The 24,407-nt window shown below is 39.3% G+C and overlaps 1 protein-coding gene across 2 annotated transcripts; it reads right to left on the bottom strand.

Annotated features, from left to right (window-relative positions):
• Window positions 1-1,733: 1,733 nt before the first annotated feature.
• On the bottom strand, window positions 1,734-23,645 carry ZBTB43 (zinc finger and BTB domain containing 43). Of its 2 annotated transcripts, none has more exons than XM_074362240.1 (2): window positions 23,487-23,645; window positions 1,734-7,102 (listed from the first exon to the last, which is right to left on the bottom strand). In XM_074362240.1, the coding sequence occupies exon 2, from the start codon at window positions 7,077-7,079 to the stop codon at window positions 5,676-5,678; it is 1,404 nt and encodes a 467-aa protein (XP_074218341.1). In that variant the 5' UTR covers window positions 7,080-7,102; window positions 23,487-23,645; the 3' UTR covers window positions 1,734-5,675. The 2 variants fall into 2 exon arrangements, with proteins under 2 accessions (XP_074218341.1, XP_010954436.1); XM_010956134.3 differs by lacking the exon at window positions 23,487-23,645 and adding an exon at window positions 20,134-23,437.
• Between the last annotated feature and the right edge of the window lie 762 nt (window positions 23,646-24,407).

The raw sequence follows: 24,407 nt of genomic DNA, 5'->3' as shown, positions 1-24,407 counted from the left end.
AGATAGAGACAGAAGTCCTTATCTTTCATGTTCTGCACTGGGAGAGAACATATTTAAAATCATTTACTAAACAGTAAAGGACTGTTGCATCCAAGTTCAATAAGCTTACCTCATTTCCTGTTGCTGACCTGCTAACTGGTCCATCGACCGTGGGCAAACTCTAGAGCTCTGTACCCTCCAAGGTGCCCAGGCATGGAGACTGTCTCAAGAAATGCTCCAGTGGTTTTGTGGGAAGTGGTCCCTGAGTTGACTAGGAGGGAATCTAAATAAACTGCACAGGTGTTATAGGCTCCATCTGGATAACACCCCTCACATCCCACCCACTTCTGTTCCCAAATACAAACAAACCACTTCATCTTTTCCTCCTCTTTTCCTTTCCCCTGATGAGGAACATAGGGCTTCTCATCTTCACACCACTGAGGTGTCCGCCCCTGTGGGAGCCATGTGAGAAAATCTGCCTCTTAGGCAGGCTGGACTGCTGGTAACCAGGGGCCTCGGCAGGGCACCCAGGAAGGGTAAAAGCCAGGGTCAGAGGGTTACCATGCCACAGCGCCTGAGCTGTTTTGCCCTGTTCAGGATGGACAGGCCCTAACTCAAAACAAACAAACAAACAAAAGGCTAGAAATGGTTCTTCTGGACTTCTTTTCATACAGAGAATGGCTAAGCTAGCTGAGGCAATCTGTAGTTGGCTTCAAAATCAGCAATGGGGAGGGGAAAATAACCTCACAACAAACAGTGGTAACAGAAGGTTTGTGTGGGAAGATGCTTAAGTTTGGTCTAAAACAAGCAGTGTCTCTGGTAATGAGCTGTTGTTAGGAAATATGTGGGGCCCTCAGTGCCTGCAGCACTTTTAAAGAGCACTGGTGCTGCTTCTTGAGGGTTTTCTTGGGAGGGAGGGGAGAGGAGGGGAGGACAGGGGAAAATGAGGTGAGTCAGAGACCCAACTGAAGCGCATGAGGCATTACAGAGCAGTGGGAAAAACCACCTCCATGTGTCGTAGCCACAAGTCCTGCTTCTGAATTTCAGCCCCACCCAGTAGTCATAGTTCCACCTTTGGTAACATGCCTACCTTCTCTGAGTCCCAGCAGGCTCATACGTGCAGCGAGTACACCTAAGGCATCAGCTGCGGTTCTGGCACAGAACAGATGGCGTGCTCAGCTGGGGTGACTGAGGAGAGGAGAGTTTCATGAAAGGACTACTTACACAGGGTCTGGACAGGGTTAAGGAACTCCTATGAGGACACTTAAGCCCTGGAGGCTCAGCAAAACAGGGAGTCAGGACCAATCCTCAGCTTGAAAGGATAAGAGGAAGGTGTAGTTACCAAACCCTCAAGTTGCCTGACAGGAACTGTGGCCCTTGGCAGAGGAGCCCAGCTGCTCAACTCACATCTGGCAGGAAGGAGCCAGAGGAGTGAATGTCCTGACTTCTCTCTTGTCCCACGTGTCTCTGGTAGACCCTGACCATAGAGGAAAGCCTCCAGAGTGAAGCACAGGGCGGGGAGGGGATCTGGAGGAGCAAACAGAGTATATCCAACACACCTAAATAATGATATGATTGTCATCATAAGTGCCTGGCACAGCACACGATCACTCAGTACCCATTTGATCAGGCTGTTTGGCATTTAGTTATCAAAAAGGCCACAATGTAACTTTTATTCTCAGGTGGCAAAAGCCAGAATGAAAACAAAGACATGTGGTCATATATCTAGAGTGAAAAACAAAACTTTTACAAAGTTGACAGATAACATTTATTAAAACATGTCATACAAAAGGGCATGGTCTCTTCTATAAGAAGAAAATATTAAACAGTAACATTCAATTAAGTAAAACCATGCTGTACACTGAAGACAGCAATATATAAGGACGAAACTATTCAACTTTTGCAACACAGGCATAACATTTCACAAAATATCAATAAGATATGCACCTAATGATAATCTGTTTATCATCAAATGGTTTTGTGGTCTAAGAGTCACCTGACTTGCATAAATAAATTTTCTGGAAGAAACATTGGGAACCTCATAAAAGGAAAGAAGGCAGCAGCAACTGACATTATGACACAGGCTTCAAGCAAAACTTAAAAAAAAAAACTCACATTTGCAAAATGTGTTCCAGCATCTTCCCATAGGGCATTATCAGTAGAGATTTGAAATAAGAAACATGTACCTTTAAACGTATAAGTAGCAAAGAAAAAACTCAAACAAACACCCTGGTTTCACTGAACAGAGTTAGTCACCCATGAAAGCAACCTAAATCACAAAATTAGTGTGGCACAGAAGGGGCTGGGGGAGGGGGTATGTTGCTTGGTTTTCAGCATTCCTAAATTATCAGAGACCTTAGAAAAGCAAACACCTGGATTTGGAGTGATGGCGTCCTCTCCACCCTTCCCCAAGAGGCTACAGCAAATCCCTTTCCCAGGCGATTGCTGCTTCTGCTCTGCCCCAACTTCATTTCCGCAGCAGCTTAGGGAGGCGTGTGCTTCTGCAGGAAGACGCCACTGAGACTAAGCAGCTTTCCCAAATAGACAGAAGTCAGCTCAGGGTCAGTTTAGTTCAGCAAATGCCCAAAAGAATGGAGGAGACCCTCCTGGACAGACTCTTTGAAAGTGGTGGCCAAAAGAAAGGATTGGAAGAAAGTGAGGTCCAGAAATCAGAATCAACAGGCTGCGGCCCAGGAGCGCCTGAGGATAACCCTCAACAGCTGAGGAAAGGCTATGGCAGTTCTTCCTCGGTTAGACGGTGATACCTACTTCACCAAGTGGATTATTGTAATGTGCACATCTCAAATTAAAGGCATGGCATAAGCACTAAATATTAAATACCACTGGTGGTGCCTTGAAGCCCTTTCCCACTGGGACTGAGGAAAAACCACAGTTAAGACTCAAACTCGGGGACAAATACCTTGGCTGTAGGTCACTGACACAATCCCTGAAAGATTGTTTGGAAAATGTTACCTTCTACTATCCAAACTCATTGGGAAGGATAAAGATTTTCTAAAGCTGTACTGAGTAAGGAGAGAGACTATCCAACCCAGGCTGGGCAGGAAAAAAAAGGTATGATCTCCTAATCTTAAAAAGCGAAGTTTATAAAACCTCACTTTTACTATACAAACTAAGGCAATCCCCTTCCCCTGCCTCTCTGAACACCGCCAGCATTTCAGATGCCCAACCACCTCACACGGTCTGGCTGACCTGATCAGCAACCCTAATTTTTATGAAAACCCCACTATCATAAAAAAACTTGAAACAGCAGATGTGAGGAACTTACATTTATATTCTACATTTGGTAGCTGATGTATATGAAAGGATTTCAATAAAAGATACACCTCTCTTCACAACACATTAAATAAGTCCCAACACAACTAACTGCTTCCCAAACCACCACCTAAGGGCTGCCCACGAGTCCTGGCTGAACAAGAGCTCTTCTTCCCCATTACTCATGACGGGTGTGCTGATCTCACTATAATTTTTCCAGGATATTTTTCTTTTACCTCTCAGACTTCTCAAATGTCCCAGTGCTCATCTGAATATAATCGTTAATGGAAACCAGCACATCAAACCTTCCAAATAGGCAGAAAATGGTTTGCTGATACCAAATGATCAGTTTTTGGCAGAACAAATGGCTTCACTGCCTTAGTACCCAAATTAGTAGGAGTAATAAAACAGCTTCTCACACATCATGGCTAGGATTATACCTAAATCCCACTGGCTTCTAACATGAGAAAAAAAGAAGCAACTGAACTTGATGGTACAGTCACCTCTATATGCTCTGTCGGGTACAGAGAAAGGACTGTTAACTGATGGTTCCAATACTAAGAGAAGAGGATATTAACGTGGCAAACAACCAAGAGGTAATATCTAATTTCTAGGTTAAAAAAATCTATCTGTATATATATTTATAATAAAGTTTTAAATACAAAGTGCTTTTTATATATCGAGAATGATACAGTGTTAATGAATAGATCCCTGCTCTGTAATCTTGATTACAAGAGTTAACTGGTAAGCCTTACTTTCCCCTTTCCAAACAACTTTTAACAAGTAAATGCCTTGATGGTAGGAGCTTGAGACTCAGAGGCCATTGCCAGCAACGTCTATCACATTAGAGCAAAGCCAAACTTTTAAAACAAAATTTCACCCCAAATTCAAGAAAAGTTATTTTTATTTTAAAGAAAAAGTTTCCACTAAGAAATAATAGATCAGCAAGTTTACGGAAAAGTTGACATAATAGTAGCACCCTGTACTACCTTGTGATAACTTCAGGTATATTACACAGCTTAAAACATCCTGAATATATGCTTCTTTTTTAACCTAAAAAAAACCTTTACTGATCCTCAGAAAAGGTCTCAGAATAGCTGCTTTTCTTGTTTTTTTTTGGTAGGTATAGCTATGTGGGCTTGCAAATTTATGCAGCTTCATCTATAATACGGGAGCATGAATCTGTGGACTACTTTCTAAAATTAGTTAGGACTCGTTCTTTCCCCCTTTTAAAATACATTCCAGCACTCAAGCTGGAAGTATTAGCTCAGTGTACCCCACTATGAGTATCTCCCCAACCAGTGTATTTTCAAGACTCCGCTTTTCTTGGGCAGTTTCCACCCACCCTCCTCAAGTATAAACTGACACTCAAAATTCTGCTACTCAGCAGCGCTCACTCTTGACAACTGGAGTGTCACTGTAGCACTCTATTAACTCCTGAAGTTCACAGGTAACTCTCAGCTGTGACTTCTGGCTCCTTCCCAATAATGGTGGTCACTCACTGACCTCTTCAGGAGGCACCATACTCTAAGACAGGGTAAATTGCCTGGAGCAGCCAATAGTACCACCGTGGTCAGAGTCAAAGCAGGCTAGGAGTCTTCTAGCCACAGAGCAGATCCCACTGTGTGGATGCTACAATTAAACAAATGGGATTTGGGACAGCAAACCAATTAGAAATACCTATCTCTGGCACCCTAGAGAATTACAATTAGATACAATTGTTCAAACTAAATGTTAGTACTAAAATATAATTAAACTCTGACTTACCAAGAGTCTGAAACACATTGTGACAGTGGCATCTTATAGAAATTGAAGCTTGTACCATAAGTTATTTGTTTCATACTTAGAATGTCACCCTTTTAGTATCTCCACAGTTTTAGTTAAAATACCCTTTAGAAAGAATGAAACCAGACAAGAGAGCTCCGTTAACAATTTCGTATCCTAGGAATCACATTATTTATAGCTATTACATTAAGTAGCATTTCATTCAGTGAAGCAGCTACCAAAACAAATCCACGTTACCTAAGTATCTAGAGTAAGAGCAAAATAAAATTCCAATATGACCTTGTAATGATGAGTGATCAAAAACTGCTGCCACCTGAAATGGAACACAGCTCCAAGTGCAGGTGTTTCCATCACCAAGTCCACCTGCCTCGATCACAACAGGCCAGAAGGATTACCTGGCCAGGTGGGAGGTGGACTAACTTATTCCCCATTACCCACTGCAGGCCTGGCCTGGAACATACAGATTTGAAGAATTAGATTTTTTAATTGGCCTACTTAGAGCTGGTCTTTCAGAAATATCTTCCTTTTTTTTTTAAGCTTCTCTCATAATAGCAAGTAGCACGCATCATCTGTGCCCAGATTTGCATAATTACCATAGTTTATTTTTGTGCCTGCCACTCAAGGGCCAGACCCTATTTTTAGTTAGCCTCAGTCGTATTCTGCTCAGCCTTTGCAGCTTCGTAGGACTTGGTACAAGAAGTCACATGCCTGTGGAAACTGTCCCTCCACATAAATCTCTTTGCACAGATATTACACTCATACGGCTTTATGCCTGTGTGAATCTTCATGTGGCCCACGAGATGATGCTTCATTTTGAATTTCTTACCACAGACACCACAGCCGTAAGGCCGAAGACCGAGGTGCATGCTCATGTGTCGATCTCTCTGACTCTTGTGAGTGAAACTCTTTCCGCACTGACAAGGATACAGCTTGTCAGTGGCTGAGAATCCTAAGTGGGAAGCTTCTTCTTTAATCCCTGTCACCATTTCAATGTTCTCACTATAGCCTGCTGCTAGGGCAGCCTCCTGTCTGTGCCCAATTAGATTTCCATCTGACCTCTCTCCGGAAAACTCTTCCATGGAAGAGCCATAGAAATCCACCTGCTCATCATAATTGCTTTCATCAGCCTGTTCGTCAAACTCTGCTTCCACCTTTTTTTCCCCAATGTGAAAGTCTTCCTCTACTCCCGAGGGCTGGACCGAGTGCTCTGTCTGCATGGTGTTGATGGACTCAGTGACCTGGTGCTCATCGTAGGGTGCGTGCACATCCATGCCCTCGCATGCTTGTTCGAAGCGTTCAGGCTTCACATGGATCCAGCGTTTGTGAGCCATTATGCTGGGCTTGCTGTACATAGGCCGGGTGTAGTGGAACTCGGCACTGTCGCTGGCCCCCTCCTCCCCGTCCTGGCTCGCCATCTCAGTGCTCAGCCGGTCATGCTCTGTGGACGAGTTGCTAGGAAGGTATTCGTGCTCGGTGAGCTGAGATGACAGCTCATCTTTGGTGCTCTCCTCTTCATTCTCTCCATCCCTCAGTTCCTGGGCTTTGGGGAAATCAGTATGGCCCCCAGAGCCCAGCTCAAAGCTCTCCACTAGGCCGTTGTAACTACTGCTGCTTGGAGACTGGTGGTCACTGCCATGATTCAGCTTCTGACAGAGGACTGTAGGGTTTCCCTCTAAAACCTCAGTGCATTTGTCTACCACATGCCACATCTGAAGGAAGCTTGCTGCTGTTAAGTAACTAACAATTTCTGGAGCAGGCATGACTAGACGTCCCGTATAACTTGATAGGAGAATGTTCTCAAACACCCTGGGGTTCATCACATCAGGCAAAACAATCCTCCTGCTGTTTTTCAGGAGTACCTGGTCACAAAAGTAGGGTGAACTGGCAGCAAGAACAGCTTTGTGTGCCCGGAAAATGTGGCCTTGGACAACAATGGAGACATCACATAGTTGTCCTTGCTGGCGCTGCTGGTTCAGTTTCTGTAGAATGGTGCTGGAAAAATCAGGAAATTCTACTCGAAAAGAGTTTGTTCCAGGCTCCATTTCATCACAAATCTTGTTCAGTGCTACAAGAGAAAGCAAAATTAGTACTAATTCCAGCCCAAAGAGAAACTCAATGATCACCAAGAAAATTAAGCCAAGTCCCACAGTTCCATACAGTCCCCTTGCCTGGAGGCACAGCACTCATTCATTCCCCAGAGCAAGGATTGCAGGTGTGAGGCCAAAAGCAGGAACCACTCACCATTCTTTACGGTATTAACTCTTAATGTTGCCTGTGTCTGTAAGTGAGAAAACAGAATCCAGAAATATCTGTAAGCTTTATAAATCCCCTAAGTAAAACAAAGTAAACATTTCTAGTCAAAACAAACACGATACCTATCCAAATTACAGACTTTTTAAGAGGCCTCAGGTTCAACCATTATTTGCCAAATTGGGGTGAGGAAGGAATTGTGGGTAGAAGGAAAAGCACATGTAAAGACTCTCTGGCAGACATGAACTCAGTAACTGCAAGGAACTGAGAGGAGAGCACTGGGCTAGAATCCAGGGAGGGGCAGGGGGCCAGAATGGTTGTGCCTTTAGTCCTTCACCACCACAGGGGTGAACTTGTCAAGATTCCAAACAACATGGGTTTCCGTAGTTGCTGTTGGAATGTTAGCCCTTTAAGAGCTTCTGACAACGTGAAGCAGAATGAAACAGCAAGGCAAGGTATTCTTCTATCTGTTAATCTCCAAATTGTTTAAAAAGTAATAGACCAAAGAGGACAGTAAATATTGTCCCTGCTACTGAATGAACTCAATCTGAAAATAAAGTTATAACAAAGAATAAGGGATTGCTTGTGTTGTTACTGTAAATCTATTTTGTGGGGTAAGTCAAGCATTAGAGATAATTCCTAACAAGAGCAATCAACGAGGTGAACTCTGCTAGAGCTGCTGTTCAGGTCCCATAAACCCACAGTAAATTAAAACAAACCAGAAAACCTAACAGATTTATTGGTGTAATTTGTCACCTGGGTCTAATACTGTACCTAACACTGCTAAATACCAGGTTTTCTAAGTATGAGATTTTATCATTTTTTACCAGATAATCCAACAAAACAGACAAAAACTCCCCCAAAACAGATTTTACTAGATAATCCAACAAAGGTTGAAAGTTATCTATGAAAGATAGGGAGACATGCCAAGAGAAGAAACTAATGTTTCCTGAGTAATTACTATATATCAGGAACTATACACGTTTTTTTCACCTTATCTTTGTAACAACTCTGCAAATGTAGAGGATTAACACTCTCAAGTTCACTATTTCAAGTAACTTTCCCAAGGCTAAAATAAAAGCTAGTTTTTATTACATTGGGATTTGAAATCTAGGTCTCTATGATTCCAAAGCCTAATGTATTTTTCCTATCACATCACTGCCTCTTCTAAGAAGACATTAAAATACCAGATTAGTCATTAAAATTTTTAAGAGGTAAGACAGTATTCTTAAAATGAAGAATTAATTTATGGTTTACAGCTCTTAAAACATAAAATAACAACAACAACAATAATAATAAAAAACAAAAAATAGACCAGGAAATGAACAATTTTAGGTATTTGTAATTTTAAAAGGAAAAGTTAACTACATAAATGTATAAACTAGAGGTATATAAATTCTGAGAACCACATCTGGATTCTCTGCTCTCATCACTGTAGAATTTTATTTTTAGCTATTTGAGAAAAGGGAGGACTAATACATACACACACAAAAAATTTATGAAAAGCTGTATGAAAAAAATCTCTCCTAGCTACCACATTAGAATACTCAATATCCAGTTCTCAATCCAAAATTACAAAGTGTACAAAGAAACGGAAAAATAAGGTACATTTACATGAAAAAAAAGAATTAGAAACTATCCTTGAGGAATTTCAGACACTGATAAGTGCTAGTCTAAGTTGTTAAAGTCAACTGCCTTGGATATGCTCAAATTGTTAAAGAAAACTATGGACAAAGAACTAAAGGAAATCAGGAGAACAATGTCAATAAAGAGACAGAAATTATAAAAAGTAACCAAATAGAAATTCTGGAGCTGAAAGGTATAATAACTCCATTGTGGACTGACCTGTATCCCTCCAAAAATTCCTGTGTTAAAGCTCTAATCCCCAATATCCCAGAATGTGACTGTATTTGGACATAGGGCTGTTAAAGTGGTAATGAAGTTAAAATGAGGCTGTTAGGGTGGGCCTGAATCCAAGCTGACTGGCGTTCTCATAAGAAATGAAATTTAGACTGAGAGACAACAGGCACACGTGCACTGTGAAGACAGTGAAAAGGTGGCACCTGCAAGCCAAAGAGAGAGGTCTCAGGAGAAATTATATCTGCCAACAGTTTGATCTGACTTCTAGCCTCTAAAATTGTGAAAAAATAAATTTTTGTTGCTTAAGCCACCTAGCCCATAGTATTATGTTACGGTAGATCAAGGAAACAAATGCAACTTGAAATAAAAAATTTACAAGAGGAGTTCAGTGGCAGGTTTAGGCAGGCAGAAGGGGGAAAAAATCATCAAATTCAAAGATAAAGCAATTGAAATATCCAGTCTGAGGAGTATTAAGAAGGATGAAGAAAAATAAAAACAATCTGCGGTACCTGTGGAAAACTACCAAATACACCAACATGCAAATCAGAGTCTCAGAAGGAGAGAAAAAAAAGACTAGAAAAGATATTAAATGATATAATGGCTGAAAACTTCCTGAATTTGGCAAAAGACATATACCATCCAAGAAGCTTAACAACTCCAGGTAGATAAAGAGATACACATGAGACACATTGTAAGTCAAATAGTGGAAAGTCGAAGACAACGGGGAATCTGAAAAACAGCAAGAAAGAAGCCACTCATCACATAAAAGGGACCCTTAATAAGATTAACAGCTAATTTCTCATCAGAAACCATGGAGCTCAGAAAGGAGTGTATGACATATTTAAAGTGCTAAAAGAAAAATCTGTCAACCAAGAATTCTATATCCAGCAAACCTTTCCAGTATGAAGGAGAAATTAAAACATTTCCAGATAAACAAAAGCTAAGGGTGTTTGTTTCCAGTAGGTCTCCTCTGTAAGAAATGATAAAGGGGTCTTTCAGGTTGAGAGAAAAGAACTAGACAGGAATTTAAAGCCATATGAAAGAATAAAGACTGCTGGTAAAAGTAACAATATAGATAAATGTAAGATATTTATCAATATTACCAAACTTTCAGTTTACAACTCCTCTTTTTTTTTTCTGAATGATCTAAAAGGCAAATGAATATAACAATAATTATAAATCCATGTTATTCGGCATACAATGTATTAATATGCAACCTGTGACAGTAACAATATGAAGAGGGCAGGATGGAGATGTATAGGAGCATAGTATTAGTACACTATTAAAACTAACTTGTCCCTCACGGTAACTACTAGGAAAATAAAGATACATGAAAAGGAAAGAAGAGAGTCAAAATGGTATATATATATATATATACACATTATTTTTATTTTTTAAACTCTAAATACTAACTTTAATGACTGGGGTGTGTCTTAGGACCTAAAGATTCAATGGTCTAAGGCACTGTGTGTGTGTGTGTGTGTGTGTGTGTATTTTTTTTTCTAAGCCATACCTCAATTAAATATTTTTTAAAAGGCAGTAAGGGAGGAACCGAGGAACAAAAAACATACAAGATACACAGAAAACAAATAGCTAAATAGTAGAAATAAATCCTTCCTTATCAGTAGTTACTTTAAATGTAAATGGATTAAGCTCTCCAATTAAAAGACAAAAGATTGTCAGAATGGATTAAAAAAACATGGTTTATACTTGTCTACAAGAGACTCACTTAGATACAAAGGCAAAAAGATACTGAAAATAAAATGATGGAAAGAGATATTTCATGCAAATAACTGAAAGAGAGCTGACGTGACTATATTATTATCAGATAAAACAGATGTTTAGTCAAAAAGGTTACAAGAACAAAGACAGATATCCCACATTGAAAAAAGGTTCATTCTACATCTCAAAAATATTCTCCTACGGCAGTCTACCCAAGCAATAGAAATAAAAGCAAGAATAAACAAATGGGACCTAATTAAACTTACAAGCTTTTGCACAGCAAAGGAAACCACAAACAAAACAAAACAACAACCTACAGAATGGGAGAAAATTTTTGCAAAAGATGAAACCGACAAAGGCTTGATTTCCAGAATATATAAGCAGCTCATATGACTTAATAAGAAAAAACAAACAACCCAATCCAAAAATGGGCAGAAGACCTAAACAAGCAATTCTCCATTGAAGACATACAACTGGCCAATAGGCACATGGAAAAATGCTCAATATCACTAGTTATCAGAGAAATGCAATTCAAAACTACAATGAGGTATCCCCTCACACTAGTCAGAATGGCCATCATTCAAAAGTCCACAAATGACAAATGCTGGAGAAGCTATGGAGAAAAGGGAACCCTCCTACACTGCTGGTGGGAATGTAGTTTGGTGCAGCCACTGTGGAAAACAGTATGGAGATTCCTCAAAAGACTAGGAATAGACTTGCCGTATGACCCAGTAATCCCACTCTTGGGCATATATCCAGAAGGAACCCTACTTCAAAAAGACACCTGCATCCCAATGTTCATAGCAGCACTATTTACAAGAGCCAAGACATGGAAACAGCCTAAATATCCATCAACAGATGACTAGATAAAGAAGATGTTGTATATTTATACAATGGAATACTATTCAGCCATAAAAAAGACAACATAACACCATTTGCAGCAACATGGATGTCCCTGGAGAATGTCATTCTAAGTGAAGTAAGCCAGAAAGAGAAAGAAAAATACCATATGAGAGCACTCATGTGGAATCTTAAAAAAGAAAAAAGAAAAGAAAAAGACAAATGAACATAAATACAAAACAGAAGCAGACTCATAGACACAGAATACAAACTTGTGGTTGCCAGGGGGGAGGGGGGCGGGAAGGGACAGACTGGGAGTTGGAAATCTGTAGATACTGACAAGTATATATAAAATAGATAAACAAGATTATACTGTATAGCATAGGGAAATGTATACTAGATCTTGTGGTAGCTCACGGTGAAAAGTATGCGACAATGAATATATGTATGTTTATGTATAACTGTAAGATTGTGCTCTACACTGGAAATAGACAAAACATTGTAAACTGACTATAACTCAATAAAATAAAATTTAAAAAAAAGGTTCATTCTATCAAGAATATATGACAATTAAACATATATGCACCTAGCAAAAGAAATATATATGAAGCAAAAATGAACAGAATTGAAGAGAGAAATATACAGATCTACAGTAACAGGTGGAGACTTCAATACCTCACTTTCAATAATGAACAGAAAAATCAGACAGAAGATCCATAAGGAAAAAGAGGACTTCAACATTATAAATCAATTATACTTAAGAAACATACAAAGAACACAAAGCAAAAGGAAAGAAATTCTGATACATGTACAACATGGATGAACACTGAAAACATTATGCTAAAACATCACGCTAAACATTAACTTAAGCCAGACACAAAGTACAAGTGTTGCAAAATTCCACTTACGTGAAATATCTAGAATAGGCAAATTGAGAGGAAGTAGATTAGAGGTTACCAGGGGCTCTGGTGGGTGAGGAATGGTGAGTTACTGCTTAATGAATAGTGAGTATCTGTTTGGGGTGCTGAAAACATTTTAGAAATAGAAAGTGGGGCTAACTGCACAACACTGGGAACATAATTAATGCCACTATATTGCACACCCCCCAAAAAATGAAAGTGGCAAACTGAGTATTTTTTTTACTACACAATTTTTTAAATGGAAAAAAAGTCATATAACTTAATTTTTAACTGTGTCAAGGTGGTAATAGTCTCTGTAATTTAATAAGTATCTGATCTCTGCCCTTAAATTTTGGTGAGTGTGGCATTTCAACATATTCCCTTGCCTTGCAACATGCAAAGCCTAAACCTCTCCTACTAGTTTTCCTGCTATATAAGCAATATTTACAAACTCACAGGCAGTTTTGACCTATATTGACAGTACAGTTGTTATTTCAATTGTTTAAAAGAATTTCTTAGAAGTAAATATATTTAAAAAAATCATTAAAAAAAACCCCACCACAACATAAAATACTATATGCAAAGTACTGTGGGGCTTTCTAAAATGAAGGAATGTCATTGTCCAGAGTTTATAATCTGGTAGTGGAGATAAAAAAACCTGCATACAACCCCATTATTCAATACAAAGCCTGATAAAAGCACTGAAAGAGAATTAAAAATCCAGGAGGAATCAGGAGGGGACTTGGTTGGTATACTCTACAGGTTTATATCCTGTCGCTATAAATTTTGCTGTCACCGGAGGAAGAGGAAGACTTGAGGGCAGCATATAATTCTTCCCATCTACCACACCCTAACCAAAAAAATCTAAGAAATACAAAAAAATAGGCCTGAGTTCTGAAAACTAGGGATTAGAGTCATCTACAGGCAACAAACTTTAATTAGGGCTACAGCAGAGCTGGGGCCAGGCTAAAGTAAGACACTGCCCCGGCAACTGCACCTGCTACACAAGGCTGTCTATCCTGGCACAGCAACGGTAATCCTAACAGAGGACCACTAATACCTGTTCATTTGGAAGGCTTGCAGCTAAGAAGCCAGGGCAGACCATGGGGTAGGGCCTGCAGGTGGTGACATTCAGAGTTGGCTGTGTTAGGATACCAAAAGTTGTATACTGCCCTCAGCAGAAAAATTTTAAAGACTTTACATGAGAGGATGGGGCTCATTTGTAGCCCGAGGAAGGAGGCGAAGACAGCCCATCCTTTGCCAGCTGGGCCAAAGGGACAAAGTAGGCCCTGAGTATCACAATTTTACCCACACAAAAGAAAGTGCACGGAGGTCAAGCTCTCCAGGTGGTGAGTCTGAACTTGCCCCCAGCCCCTGCCATTGTACTCTAACCCTGGTGTCAACACCGTCGGCCCATCCTTCAGCAAAAGTGCTATGAGTTGATTATAACAGCATTCAGGTATGCAATGAAGGATCCCAACGCAATCCACCCACAAAGGGGGAAAACTTCAGACCCAAACAGAATGTTTCCTGACACAGTTTTATTCTGTAAATAAATGTAAATAGAGTCTACAATAATCAAAAAGAAAATAGCAAGGGATAAACTAAGAGTAGAGTTGAGACAGCGTTTTTAAACTGATGTTTTCCACAAACATAAAAACAGAGTCTCTATTAATGACATATAAGGAACATCAGACAAAACAGGAGAATGATACAAAAAAAAAAAAACCTAAAAAAAAAAAAAGAGCTGACTGAATTAAAGACAAGATATAAGGAAACTAAAAATAGAGCAGAATTTTAATTAGGCAGTAAGTAGCAGAACTGCAACTGGAGAAAATGGAATCAATGATGTGGAAGGCACTTCAAGGAACCTCTAACTGAATGCAGGCGGATGACAAAAATATGCAAATAGCCAGAGAGAAGATAACAGAACAGGAGAACAGAGACTAGGGATCCAACATATGACTAACTAGTATCCTTGAAAGAAAGAACAAAACGATGGAGTAGAAGGAATAATCAAACAAAATATTTAATAGAAGAAAACTTCCCTGAGTGTAAAACCTTGAGTACTCAGAAGAGTCTTGCCTCAGTAGTGGGGACAAATTAGCACAATATGCAGTTCTGGTCCCATTAAACAAAGCTTAAAAACAAGCTTCAAAAGGATTAAACTATTTCCAAGTAACTTAACTGTGTTCCAGAACAAAGCCTGAGGATTTTAAATGATACAAAAATATCCAGAGCCCAACAAGGTAAAATTCATGCCTGTCATCCAATAAAAAAGTCATTGGGCATGCAAAGCAGCAGGAAAATATAACCCATAATAATGAGAGAGAGAAAAAAAATGATCAATAGAAACAGACCCCAAAATGACAGATTTACACAACTGGGAGAAATTTCTACATTCCATATGTTCAAGAAAATAGAGGAAAATTAGGTATATAAGGTAGACAGGAAAGCTACTGAGAAAAAAAAAACAACAAAACCCAAATCAAACTTCTATAGACTATAAGACAAACGAATACTGGATGGGAAGAACAGAATTAACACTGCAGAAGAAAGGATTAGAACTTGAAAACACAACAATATAAACAACCTAAAATCGGGGGGGGGGGGGGAAGAGTATCAGTAAGTTGTGGGACAACTTCAAGGCACATAACTGGAGTTCCTGAAGGAGGGAGAGGGGAAAAGGGTCAAAATTTATTTGAAGAAGTAACAGCCAAAATTTTTCCAAATTTGATAAAAACTACAAACTTAGAGATTCAAAGAAGCTCAATAAACCCCAAGCACAAGAAGTATAAAGAAAACTGTATCAAGGCATACCATAATCAAATCACTTAAAATCAGCGATAAAGAGAAAACCTTAAAAGTAGCCAGAGAAAAAAGATCCACTATGTGTAGAACAAAGATAAGAAAGGCTGCAAACTTCTTGTCAGAAATAGTCCAGCCGGGAGACAGAGACATCTTTAAAGCGCTGAAATAAAAAAAAAACTTTCAACCTAGAACTCTATACCCCATTAAAACAACTTTTAAAATGAAGGTAAAATACTTTTTCAGACGTAGAAAAGCAAACAGAATCCATCACCAAAAAGCTCAAAAGAAAAAAAAAAACAGGTACACAAAAACAAAAAAATTTCAGGCAACAGTATTAATATCAAAGTAAAATTCAATGTAAACAGTATCAAGTGGGATGAAAGTTTATATAATATATATATATATACATATAATTGAGGAATTCCATAATTCACATGAGGGTTACTTTGTGAACTTTTATGTGTAAATAAAGCATAGTTTTCAAAAAAAACAAAACAATAGTGACAGAAACACAATTATAGTAAGAAATATAAATGTCCTTCTTCTAATCTTTAATAAATCAAGTGGGCAAAGGATAATTTGGATTTAGAGATTTAGATTGGTACCATTAATAATGCTAATTTAACTGAAACATACAACCTCTGTATGCTACAAATAATACATCTTTTTCAGTTTCCATAGGACATTTGTAAAAATGATCATATAAGTGGCCACAGAGAGCATCAATAAATCCCCCAAAGCAGAAACGCATACACAGAGCTCATTTGATTACAACTGATTACACAATGTAATAAACCTAGAAATATTAAAAACATACATTTTAAAAAGCCCTAACACTCTATAACTAAACAAAATTCTTAATTGTTAAAACAATGGAGAATTAAAACTGCAATGTCAAATTCACAAAATTAGGAAAAAATGGAATATAATCCATTACAGATACTTTGAAACAGAAGACAATTCTACACTAATAAATTTCAAAGTCTCAGTGATAAAAAATTGATAGAAAAATATAGAACTCTGAACAGATCAACATGCATGGAAGAATTGCAAAACACATTCAAATGACTGCAAAAACACACCAGGCCCAGAGCATTTTATGAGAAAATTCTTTACAACGGATTTCTACACTATATAAACTGTTTCAGAGGAGAAAGAAGGGGGAAAGGAAATAAAGATAGGAGAAAACCTACTAATTATTTTTATGTAAAACCATGGCATCAAAACTGGACAACAAAGGAAAGTGTACAACTATCTTACTTATTAACATAGAAAAATTATAAACCACACGGCATTCTACTTTAATCTCTTGTGAGTTGAACACATTATGAGTGTAATACACTGAAGAAATTATTGTCACCATCACACTGAGAGCAAGATTCTAGACTACGGTAAAATTAGCACCAGAAAGCCTTCCTTCCATACAAGACCACCACTGGCGACATGCACATCATCACCTGTGCTCCCTTCTACAGTGACAGGGAGTGGTGGGAGATAAATCTGAAAAGAATGACTGGTACTTTCCTGCTAAAGGCTACGTTTGAACTTTAAATGTGGACGCAGCACTGGAAACTTCTGAGTGACGTGTTGTGAAATATGTTCAGAAACAATAATCTGTTGATGGACTTAAAGCAGGAGCAAGTCAGAAGTAAAGGATAATTATAAGGTTTCACTGAATATGGTCTAGGTTCAAGGCAATGAAAGCAAAGCTTTTTCATATCATTCTGCTATTTTGTCTGATGTTCCTTACATGTCAGTAATAGAGATCGCATACTGTCAGCCCATCCTTCAGCAAAAGAGCTAAGAGTATGCAAAACAGAGAGAATGGATGGAACCGACTGAATCGGTAGGCAGGAAGATGCAAGAGTAGTGCAAGGTACAAACAATACTATCAAGAAAGTAAAAAGATAACCTATAACATGGGAGAAAAATATATTCAAATCATTTAACTGGTAAGTGACTTGTATCCAGAAAAATAAAGAACTCTTAAAATTCAACAATAAGACCACCCAATTAAAAAATGGGCAAAGGATCTGAAAAGACACTTACCCAAAGAACATACACAGAAGAGCACACAAAAAATGTTCAGTATCATTTTATATTAGAGAAATGCAAATCAAAACTACAATGAGGTATCACTGCTCACCCACTCGGATGGCTATGATAAACCATACAGACACTAACAAGCATTGGAGAGGATATGGAAGGATTAGAGAACTCTTATACATTGTTTGGGGGAAATGTAAAATGCTGCAGCCACTTTGGAGAACAGTTTGGTAGCTCCTCAAAAAGTTAAACAGAGTTATCATGTAACTCAATAATTCTACTCTTAGGTTTATACCCAAGAGAAATGAAAAAACGTACAATGTCCACATAAAACTTATACATTAATGTCCACAATAGCATTATTCATAATGGCCAAAAAGTGGAACCAACCCAAATGTCCTCAACTGATGACTGGATAAACAGAATGTGGTATTATCTATATGATGGAGTATTACTCTGTTTTATTACATACTGCATGTAATTATGCCATTCTTTTGGCAATAAAAAAGAATGAAATATTGATAGATGTGACAATATGACTGAACCTTGAAAACATTTCACTTATAATGAAATTAGACACAAAAGGTTACATCTTGTATGATTTGATTTATATGAAATGCCCAGAACAGGGAATTCCATAGACAAAAAGTAAATCAGCAGCCACAAGGAACTACAGGGTGAGGAAATGGGGAACGACTGCTGATTGGTTTTTTTTTTTTTAAAAGGGGAGACAAGAATTCTAAAATTAAGACTGTAGTGATTGGTATACAACCCACTGAATATACTAAGAACTGTTAACTGCATATGAATTATGTCTCAATAAAGCTGTTTTAAAAAATAGAGTAATGCAAAGTAAACTAGTTACTAATTCCAACTGGTAGCTAGGAAAATGTCCTAATTAGTAGGAGTGGTAGCAGCATCTACTACTTATTAAATGCTGTAGTGTATTGTAACATTCTGTACAAAGCACTTTATGTATTCTCTCTCATTTAATCCTCATAACAACCTTCTGATAGGTATTTTTATTCCTAGCGCATAGAATAGGAAATAGACAAAGAGGCTAAACTACTTGCCTAAGGTCATACAACCAGTGTGGTGAAGCTGGAATTTAAATTTGAAACAATTGCTCAGGGTCATTACAGTCTGAGAGATGAGACAGTATGGAAAGTAAAGATGAATACTATTTTCACAAATAAACAACTAATATAATCTTTAATATACAATGTATTCATAAATTCCAGAGCAAATGATTCACCTCAGACTTAATGAAGAATTAGCAATTTTATACATCACCTTGCACATAATTAAAAAATAAAATCCAACAGCGATAGTTTTAAACAAACACACCAATCCCAGCTCATTCCCTCTATGGTTCATTGAGGTTATCTGGCTTTTTTTTTTTTAAAGCAGAGCATGAAGGGAAAATATTGAAGAATCAATGAACTAGATGACCTCCAAAATCCCTTCCAACTTTGATGAGTCTAATAGTAGCCTATATTTATTATTCAGCTGAGGAACTGTATGTCAAGTTTTACATGCTATTTAAATATCAATTACATATCCTAAAAACAAAGATGACAGCAGTATAACAGGGAAGTTGACCCACTAGCCACTTTTCTTGAAGCCCTCCAGAGATATCTTAATTAGAGTATATAGTAATTTGCATGCTTACTGTAAAGAGCACATTTAAACACCATAAATATTACTTCAGTAAATCTGTGGACTGGTACAAATGTACAAAAATACCAACAACCTATGCCTACCAAAATACTTCAGTCAAATGCTTTACAGTTCACAAAGCAGACTATGCAAACTTGGTCTGGCAATACCCCTATACATCATACTCATGAGTAAACTGAAGCTCAAGAAGGTTGAAAGATCTGCCCAAGGTCACATAGCTCAGAAGTGGTATGTTAGAATTCAAACAGAAAAATGCTAGATTTGGAATTACACTTCTAAATTGAAAAAAAAAGTCACTTTGGATAAGTTTCTCTAACAATACAATGTATGGCAATGATTGGCTTAAAATGTGCAGTATCTGTTGTGGGACACAACGGGGGCGGCCGGTCCATGAGCCAGTAACATGCAGGTGTTGGTAAAAGAACTTACCAGAGATAAAGTACGAGAATAGAAAAGGAGCTTATTAGGGGTACAATGCCATGGACAACAACGGGCCACACAGACGAGAGGTGCCTGTGTGAGCACTTGAGAGCCAGTTTTTGGGGTGTTTTATAAGGCAGGATCACAAGGTGCCTGACTGGTTGTGCTCAAGTCTCTTATTGGTTGTAGGTGAGGTAAGAAGTTTAGGGTCCGTGAAGGGCAGTGGGGTTTATGATTCTGATAAGGTGGGCTGACACAAGCCAGCTGGAGCTATTGTGAGATGAGGCATTACCTCGGGCTATTAGTTTGTTAGGGGAAATACGCCCAGTAAAGAATGTACCTTTTCTGTTGAGGGATCGTAGGCAGACATCTGTGAGCCCAGGAATGGGGCTGTTGGACTTCGGAGGATGTCATTTGGCCCCACAATATCTTCTTCTCAGAAGAGAAGTAGAAGAACCTACTGGTCTAGGGCAATGAACTACAACTACATTATTATTTTTACTGAAAAAGAAACCATTCTGGTAAATAATTTTTAAAAAACTGTAGTTTTAGCAAGCTTACAGCTTACCTAATGCAAAGTTGTATTCCTGGGATAAAGTTCCTTATGCTATGGTCATCAAAAAGCAGTATGAATGAATGAGGAAGAGGAACTCATTTCTTAGTTTTGCTTCAAATTAAAATCACACTGACTTCTGAAAAGAAAAATCACGTGGAAAACGTAAGAGATGCTGGTGCCATTCACTGTGTGCCAGCGCCATGTTAATAAATACTATACCTGTGGGTGAGCAGAAGAAAGAAAACTAATCAAGATCAATATTTTTGGTTATATTAACTTTTTTTCTGCACCTTCTTAGCTTCTGCCTTTGTATTTTTAAAATAAAATTTTAATTTTGGAATAATTTCAGATTTACAGAAAAACTGCAAAAAAAAAAAAAAAAGCATGATTTGCCAGGAGTATGCCTGTCACTCAGTTTTCTTTTAATGTTAACATCTTACATTACCATGGTACATTTGTCAAAAATAGGAAACTAACGTTGGTCAATACCTATGTAATTTTGCAGAATTAACATATCTTTTGGAAAAATGTTTTCTGACTCCAGACCATTATCAATCAGCACCCCTATATTTTCTAATTGGAATACTTTAGTCAAAGAACTTACTAAAACCTATTTTAGGATTTGAAAAAAAAAAACGAGCTACCTACTTTATGAAGTTTGATTCATTTCTACAGAGGATTTTTTTACTTAAGACTTCAGGGCAAATGGTCCATTGTGGTCAATTCTTTGAGATTCAAGAGAGGGTATTGTTCTACCACTAACTCCCCACCGATCAGTCATCCTGCCATTACATTACACTAAAGCCAAGGCAATGTTTTAAACTGCATCCTCATATTCATTAGAATTCAGGATAAGAAGCTCAGTCAAGAAAGCAGAAGAAACAGCACTTTTTCATGAAAATTATTTACATACCAACAAAATAAGTTTTTTTCTCAATATGTTACAAATAAGACAAAAACCTCTTTCTATTCTAATTACAAACATAAATAAAGCAAAAAAGAAAAGTTCATGAAAACAATATACAGCATATACAACTGATTATAAGAGGAACATTTTTTTCATTTTAAAATTTCTGAAATCAGGATGTGATGGCCAGGTGGAAGTTGTAAGTGTCTCTGCCCAAGACAATGACAGGGCATTCCTGAGAGCCTCATCGATGTTTTTGATGGCACAAAGGATGACACTGGAAATGCATGGACGCAACTCTGAATTGAAAAGTACTCAAAAGAGTAGCAATGTTAAGACAGTTAATGAATACTTTAACAAATTTATTTCACTTTTCTTCTTTTTACATATGTACTAGAATATCATTTTAAATGCCTAGGTAAGTCTAAAAATGTAAGAAAGCATATGTAATAGCTTAATTACATATGCTTAATCTCTTCCTTTGGTAGTACATAAAATAATTGATGGTATCCAGGATTCAATACGGTAGTAATTCAGCTGCTATACCTGAAAGCTTGATAAACTACCTTACAGGCAAACCGATGGCTTAGATAAGAGAACATAAAACAAGGGCCTCCTCATCAGAAAACATACAAGAAAATAACACATAACTTTTTGTTATTATAATAAAAGGGCTATTTTTCCAACCCTAAGAGTTTTTTTCACATGAAAGGTAAAATCTTCCTCAAATTTCCTACTTACAATGCAGATTCCTGCACTGAATTCAATGAATATGGAGGGAGAGCCAGGGTGGGAAACTGCTACAAGAAGAAATTTTTAATTCTTTTAACCAAATTCCTTTTCTAAGGAACTTGGCTGAGAAGAGAGCAGGAATCAAGAAATGTAGGTTCAACTAAATGTTCTAAAAGCTACAGAATGAATTTTTAAAATCACATTTTCAAAGAGCTCATTAGTTCCAGGAATCTACATTTAGCAATTTTTTTTTGGTATTGTAGTAAAATATATTTAACATAAAATTTACCATTTTAAAGTACACAATTAGTGGCATTAAGTACACTCATGCTGTGCAACCATCACCACTATCCATTTCATCATCCCAAACTAAAACTCTGTATTCATTAAACAATAACTCTTCATTCCCTCCTACGCCTCAACCCCTGGTAAACTATATTCTACTTTCTGTCTCTATGAATTTGTCTGTTTTAGACAAATTCATGTAAGTGGACAATATTTGTCCTTTTGTGTCTGGCTTATTTCTCTAGTGAGTACGTTTGTAAAGCAAAGAATGAATCTCAAATTACCAGGTTTCTCATAATTTAACTGTACATCCTGACAATCTCTAAGCATACAGCTCTCCCAGAAATCCTGCTACTGTTCCATCAGCCCCAGGGCACAGAGGATCTCAGACAGACCCTTCCTTAGCCTGTAGACAGGACTGGTTAAGCAGCTGTTAACTTAAAGAGCACGCTCCTTAGAACCCTGGAGACCATGGGATGGAGCGAAAGGTAACAGGCAGCTGTGCAGGCCTGGAAAACCATGGGTAAGGAGAGGAAAAGATTCATCAAGCTACTCTGGCCCTGAGAGGGCCTCTTTTTTTTCCTCCGGGAGCTCTAGCACCCTGACACTTAGGCTGGGTGACACGTGTCAGAGTTGAGGCCAGACTGCAGTCTAGTCGCTGAGAATGTCACCAGGGCAGGAAGCTTCACAGGGTCATGAATCACCGTCCATGGCTCAGAGGTCCGGGCAAGCCTGCCCCGCCCAGAGAAAGCCAGGTAGGAGAGGCAGAAATAAGAGACAGATGGAGCAACACAGATGGTCAAAGAGCTGGACTGACAGGCAGGCGGAGTAAGGACTAAGAAAGAAACACAGTGTCAAGAAACACAGAAGCAAGGTGGAAACAGAAATAAAGACAGGATCTAGATACTCAGAGATGGGTTCGAGAGAAACAAAGTTTACATGGGCTGAGTTGAGAGGCAAAAAGGGTAAGTGACAACAGGTGACACAGACAGCAAGAAAGCTGAAACATAGAGGTAAACACAGACAGACATCAGCAAAGTCCAGGCGCAGCCTTAATCCCGGCCTTGACTAGTACCCGAGGCCGCCAAGCCGCGCCCACCCAGCGCCCCCGAAAGGCCGGCAGACGGACGGACGGAGGGGGTAGGGGGGGGATCTCTAAGCGCTCTGGCCCGCCGAGGTCTGCCGCCGCGGGGTGACCTTGGGCCAGACGCTGCCTCGGGGGCCTTGCTGTCGCTGTCCGCACTCTGGGCTCACTGGAGACCGCAGCAGTCGGACCCGGGGAGCCAGGACGCCAACGGCCCGCGCGCGGCTTAAGCATCCCGGTCGGCAATGGGCCTGGCAGGGCCAGCAGCGCTAGCGCCGGGACCTGCAGAGAAACCGTTAAACCTCTCCGGCTTCCCTTCCTTCTCCCTTGCTACCCGTTGACGCGACTCCGCCATACCTGCCAATGGCTCGGCGCTCACATAGCCAGCCGGTAGGATACTTTCCGCTGCCGGCGCCAGGCCCGTTCAAGCCGCCGCCGCCGCCGCCGCGACCGCCTCAGCCTGCGCCTCCCGCCCCCGGAAACGTTTCCCGGTCCCGCCCCCGAACTCCCAGTGCTTCCGGGGGTGCGTCAGAGAGAAAGAGATGTGCGCCTGCGGGACTCACGTTCGGGGCGGGGCGTCAGGAGAGTGAGCAGAGAGAGCCAGCGCCTGCGCAGTATAACCTGGAGCGGGTCAACCAGCATCGGGGAGTCTTGAGGCCCCTACTGGGAATTGCGGAGCGGATACCGAGTCCGGAAGTCTTTCTAAACTTTGACCTACATCAGCTTGTCTAGCAGAGATCGTGTCAAATCTTTCTGTGCCTCCACAGCACCTTTGGCACATAGTGGGTACTCAGTAAATGTTCAGTGAAAGGACCGGTGCCCTCTGTGGCAGGCATTGTGCTGCCCGCCCCCACAAGGAAAAACCTCATTTTGTTAAGGTACCAGCGGAGATCCTTTGAGCTCAAGGGAGGGAGACCTTCACCCCATCCAAGGGAATGACTCATAATTGGTCCATACTAATCATGGTAAATCTCATTCTCATTGGCCAATAGTTGGACTAGGCATAGGCATGTGACCAACTTCTGGCCCATAATACTTATTATAAAAGTCACTGAGTGGGGTTTCTGGGAGAGTTTTTGTTTGTTTATTTTGTTTTTGTTTTTACAAAGTCCACTAGGACTTCTAGTTGAGTATGCTCCTTAAGTACTTTACCACTTTTATTTTCTTCCTGTTTCTAAGCAGACCTAAAGGATGCGTGTTCAGTCACTATCATGTGCCTGTGATATGACAATGCCTAATCAAATGCTAAAACTGGCAAAGCAGAAAGATTGAGAGAGC

This window comes from Camelus bactrianus, chromosome 4 (genome assembly GCF_048773025.1).
Source record: "Camelus bactrianus isolate YW-2024 breed Bactrian camel chromosome 4, ASM4877302v1, whole genome shotgun sequence".
In the NCBI taxonomy this organism is placed as follows: Eukaryota; Metazoa; Chordata; class Mammalia; order Artiodactyla; family Camelidae; genus Camelus; species Camelus bactrianus.
This window is presented reverse-complemented; position numbering and strand designations above follow the sequence as displayed.

What these genes read in the sequence shown, in the direction of transcription:
- ZBTB43 (XM_074362240.1), bottom strand. Translation starts at nt 7,079, where the DNA reads ATGGAGCCTGGAACAAACTCTTTTCGAGTAGAATTTCCTGATTTTTCC.